At 29.6% G+C, this 11,194-nt stretch overlaps 5 protein-coding genes across 5 annotated transcripts; 3 read left to right on the top strand and 2 right to left on the bottom strand.

Moving 5' to 3' along the window:
* Positions 1–447: 447 nt before the first annotated feature.
* PIG-K (Phosphatidylinositol glycan anchor biosynthesis class K) lies at positions 448–3,026 on the top strand. The gene is made up of 4 exons (XM_066727446.1): positions 448–710; positions 1,385–1,990; positions 2,071–2,181; positions 2,249–3,026. The coding sequence occupies exons 1-4, from the start codon at positions 654–656 to the stop codon at positions 2,480–2,482; spliced, it is 1,008 nt and encodes a 335-aa protein (XP_066583543.1). The 5' UTR covers positions 448–653; the 3' UTR covers positions 2,483–3,026.
* A 1,329-nt stretch (positions 3,027–4,355) lies between these two features.
* Positions 4,356–6,405, top strand: TTLL15 (tubulin tyrosine ligase-like 15). Its single transcript, XM_066727445.1, has 4 exons — positions 4,356–4,686; positions 4,753–5,933; positions 6,005–6,209; positions 6,285–6,405. Exons 1-4 carry the CDS (start codon positions 4,645–4,647, stop codon positions 6,381–6,383), a joined length of 1,527 nt encoding a protein of 508 aa, XP_066583542.1. The 5' UTR covers positions 4,356–4,644; the 3' UTR covers positions 6,384–6,405.
* Positions 6,406–6,716: 311 nt separating this feature from the next.
* Positions 6,717–7,248, bottom strand: LOC136773650 (tRNA-specific adenosine deaminase 2). Its single transcript, XM_066727451.1, has one exon. The coding sequence runs from the start codon at positions 7,230–7,232 to the stop codon at positions 6,726–6,728; it is 507 nt and encodes a 168-aa protein (XP_066583548.1). The 5' UTR covers positions 7,233–7,248; the 3' UTR covers positions 6,717–6,725.
* Positions 7,249–7,391: 143 nt separating this feature from the next.
* Smug (Single-strand-selective monofunctional uracil-DNA glycosylase) lies at positions 7,392–8,559 on the bottom strand. The gene is made up of 3 exons (XM_066727450.1): positions 7,826–8,559; positions 7,617–7,769; positions 7,392–7,530 (listed from the first exon to the last, which is right to left on the bottom strand). Exons 1-3 carry the CDS (start codon positions 8,411–8,413, stop codon positions 7,417–7,419), a joined length of 855 nt encoding a protein of 284 aa, XP_066583547.1. The 5' UTR covers positions 8,414–8,559; the 3' UTR covers positions 7,392–7,416.
* A 242-nt stretch (positions 8,560–8,801) lies between these two features.
* Positions 8,802–10,713, top strand: Rbm13 (RNA-binding motif protein 13). The gene is made up of 6 exons (XM_066727447.1): positions 8,802–9,226; positions 9,299–9,345; positions 9,426–9,569; positions 9,641–9,953; positions 10,037–10,354; positions 10,424–10,713. The coding sequence occupies exons 1-6, from the start codon at positions 9,212–9,214 to the stop codon at positions 10,568–10,570; spliced, it is 984 nt and encodes a 327-aa protein (XP_066583544.1). The 5' UTR covers positions 8,802–9,211; the 3' UTR covers positions 10,571–10,713.
* The last annotated feature ends 481 nt before the right edge of the window (positions 10,714–11,194 follow it).

Here is an 11,194-nt window from a genome sequence, read left to right as displayed (position 1 = left end):
TCTATTAACTCCGTCTAGTGATATTGGTTGTGTTCACAATCCTTAGCGTAAGGTGGCGTTATGCCACCGTTATGCCGTCATGAGGTGTGCTTGCCAATTAGCCTGAAAATCGACAATCGAATAAATTAATGTACTGTTTGCGTGACATGCAATGAGCGATTTCCACTTACAGATTTATACAGCCCGCGTTGCAAATATTGAAATTTGAAACTCTATCACAATAATAAGGAACACGACATGACCATACAACGGACCTGAATCCGCTGAGTAACACACGCTTTATGATTGGTCAGCTTTCAAGAACTTCATGCTGTGCTGTCTTTCAATTGGTAAATTTGAATTGCTTTATATACTTTGTCCAATCCCATCCAATCCCTAATAACCCCAGCAAAGCAACCCCTCTATGGCTTCATATAATACGCATTTAAAAGGGGTTACGTCATTTAGCCGCAAAGATTTGCATTTATATACATTTTAGACAATTTTAAAATTAAATTCAAATGCTAACATTAATAATAAAAAGAATAGTAATTATTTCAATAGCGTAAAATTTTGTAGAATTTACTCCAACAAAGTGACCAATCTTATTTGGCTAACCTATAAAGTGTCAGATGTATCAATAAAGAGAGATTAGTTTGTCAATATAAAATAAAATGCATTTTTCTGTAATTAGTCTTCTTGCAGCTTTGCAGTTAGTCAGTTCTTGGGAGGTATGTTTTATAAAAAGTAGTAGTTAGATTTAAAAGGCAAAAATTCATTAAATATTAGAATTTTCATTTCTAACTATTTGGTAGTAAAATAAAACAAATCTTATATCTATATTCATAAATTAATTAAAAATTAATAATTTTCTTGGGCATCGTTTGTATGAAGCATTTAGGTTGAATTTTCCAAGAAAATTAAAGGATAGGCTATTGCAATTCAATAAATTTGAACTCTGATGTAAAAACCAATGGCATTTCAACTAGATGCAATGTCAAAGCAATTTTACATATACAAAAATTTGTTCTAACAACAATTTAAAAAAAAGTAATATTTTTTTACTTAATACTACTTTTTTTAAAAGCTTTCTGACTGTGGTAGAGTGCCTCAATATTACAATGTCAGTTTAAGAGCTGTATCTACCACTTTTTTTCAGAACTAACCTTAACCACTTTATAAAAGATGCCTAAAATAAGATAAAAATTTGGTTAAAAGAATTTATCAGTGTATAAATTTATTAAAAGGAAATATTTGTAATTACGTAGCACAATAATTAAGAAAAAAGCTACCAACATTTAATATTTTTTTGATCTTATAATTCTAACTAGTACCTGACTCTCTAATATTACCTATTTCTAGTTATATGTATATCAGTTTTTCATGTCTAATAACATAATTTTAGATACCACAGAACTTTACAAAAACTGGGCATTCTAATAATTGGGCTGTTTTGGTTGATACATCTAGATTCTGGTTTAATTATCGGCATGTAGCAAATGTCTTATCTATTTATCGTAGTGTCAAAAGATTGGGAATACCAGACTCACAAATCATTTTGATGATTGCTGATGATATGGCATGTAATCCTAGGAATCCTAGGCCAGCTACAGTCTTCAATAATATAAAGCAACACATAAATGTTTATGGAGATGATGTTGAGGTAGATTACAGGGGTTATGAAGTAACGGTTGAAAATTTTGTAAGATTATTGACTGGTAGACTAGCACCTGAAACTCCAAGATCAAAAAAGCTACTAACAGATGAAGGATCAAATATCTTAGTTTACCTAACAGGTCATGGTGGAAATGGATTTTTAAAGTTTCAAGATTCAGAGGAGATTACTAGTCAAGAACTTGGTGATGCTTTGGAACAAATGTGGCAGAAAAGAAGATATCATGAAATTTTATTTGTAGTTGATACCTGTCAAGCAAGTTCCATGTACGAGAAATTTTATTCTCCAAATATTTTAGCTGTAGCTTCTAGTTTGGTAGGGGAAGATTCTCTTTCTGTAAGTTCCAAACTTCCAATCAAAATTTTAATTATGATTACTTCATTTATTAGTATTTCTTTTATAAATTTTTTTTTCAGCATCATGTTGATCCTGCCATAGGTGTTTATATTATAGATCGTTACACATATTACGCTTTAGACTTCCTAGAAAAAGTAGAGCCTTCTAGTAGTAAAACTCTAGGAGAATTTGTAAGTATCAAGTTTAAAAATATAGATTCCTTAAATTTTGAGATGTATAAGTAAATGATTCTTTCAGCTGAAAGTCTGTCCTAAACATTATTGCTTATCAACTGTTGGAGTTAGAAGAGATTTATTTAGGAGAGATCCAGAGAAAGTGCCAGTAACTGATTTTTTTGGTTCCTTAAGGCCAGTGGAATTAACAACTAGTGTAATAAACATTTTACCAGTAAAAGCAAATTACAGTGAATCACTTGAGCCAGAAAAGAAATATGTGGATTTAACTTTGTCTACCACTAAAAAATTGTGGTAATTAGTGCGCTAATGGAATAATTCATTAATGCGCTGTACCATTGACATTAAGTTTATCCATTTTCACTGTAGCTTTCACTTTTTAAAATCTCATTGTATATGGAAGATGAAAACCACACAGCAAAATTATAACTAAGGTGAATAAATCTGTTGCAATCACTTACTATTAGGCATAATAATTTCTTTAAATATAATGTATAAAATGAATCAATTACTGAAACATTATTAAAACACATTTTTTATAATAACTCACAAATTAGAACCATCTCTTTGACTGTGAAAAAATCCAAACAGCCAATATTACTGATTACATCAACATATTTTTCATCATTTTAATTTCAGTAGTACTAAGGCATCCTTGTATATATTTATATAATAATTATTTCTTTAAATTCAGATTTAAGTAAACTTTTTCATTGTATAGTATCTGTATTAGAAGCCATATAATTTACAATTAAAAGATAAAGAAATTAAACAAAGTACAACTTAATGCATTCTTTTATTAAAAAATGTGAAAGTTCTGATGATTGTAGTGCCAAATTAGTCAAGCTGTAAATAAAAACAATTAGGTAAATATTTAAAGAATAAAAATACAGTTTAAGGAAATATATTACAATATGAATTACACGGCATACCTTTTTAAAACCAATATCAGCCGCATACTCCCTGAAACACTGACGGCAAATGTTCAGACCATATTTACGAATAAGTCCGTGCTTATTTGCACACGCTCGGCTATAAAAAAAGTATTTTTTATTATTAAATTAATAAGCCCGAATTATCAACTATCATTTGCTAACACCGATAATAACATCACAATTAGTTTTAGTGTTCCTGACATTGTGGCAAAATAAGATAAATGCTAATTTTGAGGTTAGTCTTTTAACATGTGCGAGAAACACATTATACATATACACATTGTATCAAGTTTCTGTATGTTTAACAAATTATGGCATGATCAACTTCAATAATGATGAAATTGTTTATTTGTAAATGATTTACAATGTAAAATTATAATCTTATGAACTTCGTTGGACATTATTTTGTTAATTACCACGCGGCCAGGTTAAATATGAAAAATAAAAATTTATGAAATGCATCTGAGTTACAGCAATAAACAAAAATATCAAACAACGTACCAGGATCGAGAACCTTGCCCGTATTTCCTTGGGTGAGAATACCAGATATTTTGGAAACCCATTTTGTGTTATTCACGTCTCCCTACAAAGAAATCGTAGAAACGAAAGACCGGAAACAGTTCATACGTAAAGACTCAAGGTTTTAAAATTTTGTGCGCATGTGCCAAATTCATTTGAAAAATGGGAATATGGGAAATGGGAATTGTGTGGATTGTGGAATGGAAATGGAAATTGCCGACTCGGCTGCTGAATGCAGCTAGGCAGTGGGCTGCGTTCGTTTATTAGTTAGTACTAAAACTCTACAATGTATGTCACGTAAAATATGTATAAGTTTTCAGTACATACTACTACATACTGGCAGTACATAAACGAACGCAGCCTGAGTAGTGAAAATCTGACAGAATTCTGGCGCGCATGCAAAGCTTTTAAAAATTTGAATAACAATTTAAATTCTAAATATTCGTGTTGATTAAACTATGAATTATTTTATTTTTTAAGAACCATTTTTTATGTCTGACTATCTTTGAAAGAACCTTCATTAGTTTAGTATTGTTTTTTCTAAAAATAATACATATAATTTTATAATGTTTTGATTTTACTTCTTTGGTAATAATTATAAAAGAATGGACTGTTTGAATCCAGAGTTGAAAAATACAAAATACTAAAGAATGGTTATGTTTGATATTTATTAGTGAGAGAGAATTGAGAGAAACCGGTTCTACATGGCAAAGAATGTAGTTCGACTTAACGGCTAACGCACGTGTTACTGAAAACATATAGTAGGGATCAAGAAATCAACGGTATCGTATGGTATCGTACGGTACTTCCAAAAGGATGCTACAGAGAATACCTGCCTTTCGCTTTCTATTGCATTTACTAAAAATTAAACTACAGCGTGCACCTCACGGAATGTACGCTTTAACGCATAATGATCACTTTCTAAACATTTAACATTGTTAAAATCAATATCATTATTTAAAAATTAATTGTTGATTGAATAATTAAAAAGAAAACTTATTAAATAATGTCTGAACAAGAAAAGAAGGAAGAAAATTTAAATGCTAAGGTAAATAAAACAAACATTTTCGTGCAAAAAAAATTTGTTTAATTCATATTGATTTTTTTGTTTTAGAAAAATTCTACATGCTCAATTAAGGCAAACATATTAAATGTAAAAGTAAAAACTCTTACTAAAATATTTTTATATTCTATGTTGTGGCCATTTATTTTGTATGGCCTTTTTATTTTATTTAATCAGTTTAGTTTCAACTTAAATCAACAAAGCATAGGAGAACTTAAATCAATGAAACCAAAATTCTTTGTTTACGTTAAAAAAAATGACACTAGCCATTTAAAACACGTCTTTAATGTTCTAGAACGTATTGGATTTGAACGCAGTGAAAATGAATCTGATTGGGATATGTTATGGGCACATGATTACCCATTTAGAGTGAAGTCATTAAATTTATATAATTTGAAGCCTCATCAAAGAGTTAATCATTTTCCTGGGTGTGGTTACATTACAAATAAGGTAGATTTATCTACTTCGGAAGGCCATTATATTCCTGCTGCATTTAAAATTCCTGATGATAAAGAGGCTTTACTAAAATATGCAAGTCAAAATCCCAAAAAAACTTTTGTACAAAAATCTAATGATCATAGGGGAATACAAATTAAGGCCATCAGTGAACTGAATTTCACAGCTGAGGGGTCTTTCCTTCAAGAATTCATAGATCGACCTTACCTTGTGGATGGATATAAATTTGATATAGGTGTATATACTGTTATAACTTCCATAGATCCATTAAGGGTATATGCATACAAAGGAGATGCATTGTTCAGATTTTGTCCTATAAAATATTATCCATTTAATGCTAGTATAATAGACAAATATGTGGTAGGAGATGATTATTTGCCTATTTGGAGTGTGCCATCTTTAAAAAAATATTATACTAAGCTTGGATTTTCTATGAAAGATTCATTTGATGCATATGTAAGGTCAACAAAAAAAGATCCTAAACAAGTTTGGGATAATATATACAAAGCTATTAGAGAAGTGACTTTAATGAAAGAAGGAATGATCAAAGATATTGTTAAACGGTTTGGAAGTAGGAGAAACTTCTTTGAATTAATTAGATTTGACTTCACATTAGATGAAAACCTGAATGTGTATACAATGGAAGCAAATATGTCACCAAATTTATCTGCTGCACATTTTCCTCCTAATCAATTGTTGTACGAGCAAGTAATATTTAATTTATTTGCATTAATTGGAATTGGTAAAAGAGTAAAGGGAGATACATTCAAAATAAGGTGATTTGATATTATCAAAAAATTGATTAAAATTATAAGTATGTAATTGTAATTGTTTGATAATATTTCAGTAATGAGAAAGAAGAAGCTATGGAAGTAGCAATTAAAAATTTAGTTGTGCTACCGAAACTGTGTTATGATTGTGATGATTGTTTTCATGTGGAATGTCAATTGTGCAATCAATGTTTCACTCCTGAAACAAAACTTATTTTAACACAAAGTTATCTAGAACATCAAAATAAAATGGATTATCTACGAATTTTTCCACCACCAATTGTAAGTAAAAAACAGTAGTCAATGATGCAATTAAAAAAGCATATACGAAAGTTTATGAATGCATATTTATTTTAGAAATCCGACATGGTACTTAAAGATTATACACTTAGAAATCAATTACTTGTTCGTTGGTACCAAGGAAAATGTGAAATAGATGAAACATGGTGTAATTAATATATTACTTTTTAATTAGATTCAAATATAAATTAGTTTACTTGTTTTATAAAATAAATTAATTACAATAAACACAGCAGTAGCTTTGAAATTTGTAGCTTTAATTGTAAATATTAAAATATAAAATACCTAGAGAAAATTTCTATTTAATATATATATTGTGTTTTCCTTTGCATTACACAATTTTTATATAATTACAGTTATAATAATTACAATCACTTAGTGCACTCTGGTCGATTTTGCCCTAACGGGTGTAATTAAGAAAAAACGCTAAAATGGTAATTTAAATGAAACCGTTTTTATTGTTGTTAATAAAAATATATAAACGTAAACAAATTAATTTCAATTCTTTGGCTTTTTTGATCCTTTACTTTTAGACTCTGGCGCATTTGGATTTGTACCTTTATAAAATTCTTTTAACAAACTCATCGCTTCGTCCGATTTTAGACCGCCTATTATCTTAACTTCAAAATTATATATTTTTGGTATTTCGAAAACACTCGCACATCCACCGAATCTATCGTTCGCACAGCCATAAACAATACTGTGGACTCTTAATTGTTGCAATGCCGAAATACACATAATGCATGGCTCAACTGTAACTATTACATCGATATTATTAAAAACATCAATATAATTTAAATTTTTCTTTTTACAGAGGTTTAAAACGTCGTCGATACAGTTCAATTCAGCATGTCTTGTTGCATTATGGGTTTGATTAACTGTATTGTTTCCTTCAGCAATTATCTCATTATTATATATGAATATACAGCCAACAGGAACTTCCCCAGCTATCAATGATTGCTTAGCTTTTTCTAAGGCTATATTCATCCAGGCAGTAATATCCATCTTATTATTATGATTTAAATTAAAAATACCTGTATCATAGAACTAATATTATAAAATTCATAATAAAAAAAAAAATGCTCTAAACTATAGCTATTATTCAAATCACAGCCTGGCAAATTAAATTTTTACAAAAAGATATTTCTATTTTATAATTGTGATGAAAATGAGATTAGCTCATTGTTTTTTAATCATTAACTAAGAGGTGTAGAAATCCATATTCTTGTAGCATATATTTTGCTTTATCACTCCAATTCTGATTGCCCACTGCTCGTGGGCTAGGATGAGGTATATAAAGTGTCTGAAAATATTGTATCAGGGGATATATTAATTATACATTGAAAAAATATTCAAAGTATAAAGAAAATAAAGTTAGTTAGTGTTTACCTTAATTTCCAAGTTATTTGATTTGGCCACAATTTCTGCTCTTTTTTCAGCAAATCTCCCTATGCCAACAATAACTTCTATATTAAGTAATCTTATAATATCAACCAGTGCTTTATCGCAGAAATCATACAGGGCTTTTTGCTGCTTATTACCCTAAAATGTAAAATGAATGTAAGTATATTAAAAAAACTAAAAAAATGTATGATTGCCTTTAACTCTGGAGGAGTGATATTTCTTCCACTTTTATCCATTAGAGCAATGGGACAATAATTATGTACATATGCAAAACGAAACAAGTTTTCAGGTATCCCATACAGTTCTTGCATTAAGCTCCAAAATCTTTTACCACTAATTTCACTACGTTTACAATCAAAACCTGTTATTTGTCTCTCTGGATGTTCATTAGTAGGTTTTTGGATAACACCACTAAGTTTTAGCCAGTCACGAACCATACTTATTTCACCAAAAGGAACACCAGTTTGAGACATACCCCAAGGACCAGGATTCATACCAAGAAATAAAATCTTTTTGCTTGTAGTACAGTATTTGTTCACATACTTAGCATGCACTTCAGATGCATATTCCAGTGGATTATAAACATAGAATACAGGATTCTCAAATGAAATTTTTTTTAATTGTTCAGACAAATTAAATTCAATAATTAAAATATGTTCTGATACGTTAAAAGTGGATGTTGATGATAAGCTATTATAATATGAGCTAGTCTTTGATAAATCTAAAACTTCAGCTTGATGATCCATTGTACTGGATTTATTTTCACTAATCTCCAAAGACATTTTCTTATTTAAACTGTTAATGTGATCATAATTTATTGTAACAATATTACTATCTCTGATGTTTTGTCAGTATCAATCACAGATTTTTGTACAGAATAAGAAAAACAGTCTAGCACAAGCTTAATGAACCTGAAAATACTACAGGGTTGCAACTCTACACACACAATGCTACCTACCAGTTCCTAGAAGTCTAGTAGAACCAGGGTAGAACTTAACCCCCAGAGTCAGCTATCAACAGCATCACTATGTTTGTGTTCCTATGTTTCCTTTCTAATAAAAACAGATTTTTTGTAAGCATATTAATCAACTTTAAGTTTAAAAATCTTCAAATAATTTTTATTTCTTGGCTTAATATAATATATATATATATATAGTAGGTTACCTCTATAATTTTTTTTAATACTACAATTAAACCAATAGACTAAACTAATACAACTTTTTGTTTACAGGTTTGACACTAGAGTGACAGACCAGTGCACGTGGGCAAGTGATTGCTGTACACACACACACATACTATATGATTTATATGTAATGTCCCCAACCGTCCCATTCTTAAATTTCCCATTTATTCCCATTTCCCAATTCCCATACGCTTTTTCACGACCTAGCTTTTGTTGACTACTGCTGAGTGCTGACATCTGCTGACTTTACAGACTGATTAAAATAAAAATCTGAAACGAAACGACTGAACGGAACGGAGTACGGGTTGACTCAATCAACTACTGATTTGCATAAAATTGAGGTTATTTCTGCACGTGTGATTGTATGTACTCTCGACTCTCGTTCATAAAATAGAAAATGCAGCACGATGATGTAAGTTTTAGCACAATAAACTAATGTTATTTAGTAGTGGGTAATTATTAATAACCTTTAAAACTTTTTTAGGTTGTTTGGAGTGTTATAAATAAATCATTTTGTTCGTTTAAAGTAAAGTGAGTAACTTATATATTTACAATTTTATAATATGCACATCAGATAAAAATATTGTTTATTTAATATTTGTTTTTTTTAGCACAAAAACACAAAGGTTTTGTAGAAATGAATATAATATAACAGGTTTGTGCAGTAGATCATCGTGTCCTCTTGCTAATAGCCAATATGCAACAGTTAGAGAGGAAAATGGTATTATATACCTTTATATGAGAACTGCTGAGCGGTAACTATTTCTTAATTATTCTATAGTCTTGCTTTTTCATATTAAACATAATATAATTATATTTATCACAGAATTCATACTCCGCAAACACAATGGGAAAAAGTAAAATTATCCAGAAATTTTGAAAAAGCCATTTACCAAATTAACGAAAACTTACTGTACTGGCCTGGATTTATAAAAGCAAAATGCAAGCAGAGGTTTGTAAAGATAACTCAATATCTTATACGTATCAGAAAGCTTAAATTAAGGAGACAAAAATTATTGGTACCATTGCAAAGAAAAATAGAGAGGAGAGAAAGAAGAAGAGAGGAAAAGGCTTTGATAGCTGCTAGATTGGAAACTTCAATTGAGAAACAACTAATGGAAAGACTGAAAAAAGGAGTGGTAATGGAAATTAGATTAAAAATCATCATTTAATTAAGCCCCAAAGGTGCTTTATTTATTCATATACTTTTTATATTTTTCAGTATGGTGACATTTATAATTTTCCACAAATAGCATTTGACAAAGCTGTAGAAGCTGTAGAAGTTGAAGGGGAAAGCGAAGCTGAAAGTGAAGCTGAAGAAGAAAGAGAGAACAATATTGAAAAGGAAGTAGAGATGGAGTTAGAAGCAGATGAGAGAAACAAAGAAATTAATAGGCCAATGTATATTGAAGCTGATAGTGATGATGACGACGATGATTATGATTTAGATGATATGGAGGATGATGCTGAGAGTGATTCTGGAGTGAAGGAATCTGTAGAACTTTCAGACAGTTTTGAATCTGATACAAGCGATATAGAAGTAATTTGTTTTTCTTTTATTTTACTGTGTTAATAAAGTATTTTTTACTAACCAGTTTCATAATTGTAGGATGCTGTTCCAACTACCAGTAAAAATAAAAAACTTAAATCTTCTAAAAAGAATTCCAAGAAGAGTTTGAAGAAGAAAAGGCCAAAAGTGGAAATTGAGTACGAAATGGAGCAAGAGCAATTACAAGAAAGGGCACAGATAAATTAGAATAATCATGTTTAATAAAGTAATTCATAATTTAAAAGTATCTTTCTTTACACATCCTATATTTTTTAAGGAATTTCGATTTATGATTATTAATTGCTATACTCGACATCGTATATTTATGATTATAAATAATGAATTAAACAGGGAAATGACGATTTTTAAGACAATTATATTTTTTTCTGTATTCTGTGAAAAGTACAAAAGATTCTTAAAATTAACGTTTGTAAGCCTCATTTTCTATCAGCTTCTAGTTTTACTATAGAGTTTCGGAATATACTCTCTTTTTTAAATACATGTCTTAGTAAAAAAACGCGGTATAATCTTCTGTTATTTATACACAATATAAGGCAACCCTTTTATGGTTTCTGCAAAATATTTTTATTTATACATGTCTATTATTGATTAATCACAATGTCAATAGTATCAGAAGGAAATTCTTTCATTAAAGTCCCTAATGAAATCAACAAAATATAGATTGATGACTATAGGTTCTTTATTAACTACTAACCCCGACTAGACTAGTAAGCAAAAAAAAAGCTTTGAGCCTAATAAAATTAAAATAGTGCTATTTACAACGATAATTTTATGGGAGAAAGTATAGTTGGTTTAATCATTAGGCATGAG

Source organism: Prorops nasuta, unplaced genomic scaffold, assembly GCF_024137725.1.
Source record: "Prorops nasuta isolate Cenicafe-Biocafe unplaced genomic scaffold, Cenicafe_Pnas_1.2 PNAS00005, whole genome shotgun sequence".
NCBI classification, from domain to species: Eukaryota; Metazoa; Arthropoda; class Insecta; order Hymenoptera; family Bethylidae; genus Prorops; species Prorops nasuta.
The sequence above is the reverse complement of the archived record's forward strand: the minus strand, read 5'-3'. Positions and strand labels throughout refer to the sequence as shown.

Excerpts from the sequence above, each read along its gene's own strand:
- PIG-K (XM_066727446.1), top strand. The coding sequence starts at position 654 with ATGCATTTTTCTGTAATTAGTCTTCTTGCAGCTTTGCAGTTAGTCAGT. Across the intron at positions 711-1,384 it reads AGTTAGTCAGTTCTTGGGAG|ATACCACAGAACTTTACAAA; the intron begins GTATGTTTTATA and ends ACATAATTTTAG. Across the intron at positions 1,991-2,070 it reads TAGGGGAAGATTCTCTTTCT|CATCATGTTGATCCTGCCAT; the intron begins GTAAGTTCCAAA and ends TTTTTTTTTCAG.
- TTLL15 (XM_066727445.1), top strand. The coding sequence starts at position 4,645 with ATGTCTGAACAAGAAAAGAAGGAAGAAAATTTAAATGCTAAG. Across the intron at positions 5,934-6,004 it reads GGAGATACATTCAAAATAAG|TAATGAGAAAGAAGAAGCTA; the intron begins GTGATTTGATAT and ends ATAATATTTCAG. Across the intron at positions 6,210-6,284 it reads GAATTTTTCCACCACCAATT|AAATCCGACATGGTACTTAA; the intron begins GTAAGTAAAAAA and ends TATTTATTTTAG.
- LOC136773650 (XM_066727451.1), bottom strand. The coding sequence starts at position 7,232 with ATGGATATTACTGCCTGGATGAATATAGCCTTAGAAAAAGCTAAGCAA.
- Smug (XM_066727450.1), bottom strand. The coding sequence starts at position 8,413 with ATGTCTTTGGAGATTAGTGAAAATAAATCCAGTACAATGGATCATCAA. Across the intron at positions 7,770-7,825 it reads TCACTCCTCCAGAGTTAAAG|GGTAATAAGCAGCAAAAAGC; the intron begins GCAATCATACAT and ends TTTACATTTTAG. Across the intron at positions 7,531-7,616 it reads CAAATAACTTGGAAATTAAG|ACACTTTATATACCTCATCC; the intron begins GTAAACACTAAC and ends CAATATTTTCAG.
- Rbm13 (XM_066727447.1), top strand. Across the intron at positions 9,346-9,425 it reads TTTTGTTCGTTTAAAGTAAA|CACAAAAACACAAAGGTTTT; the intron begins GTGAGTAACTTA and ends TGTTTTTTTTAG. Across the intron at positions 9,570-9,640 it reads TATATGAGAACTGCTGAGCG|AATTCATACTCCGCAAACAC; the intron begins GTAACTATTTCT and ends TATTTATCACAG.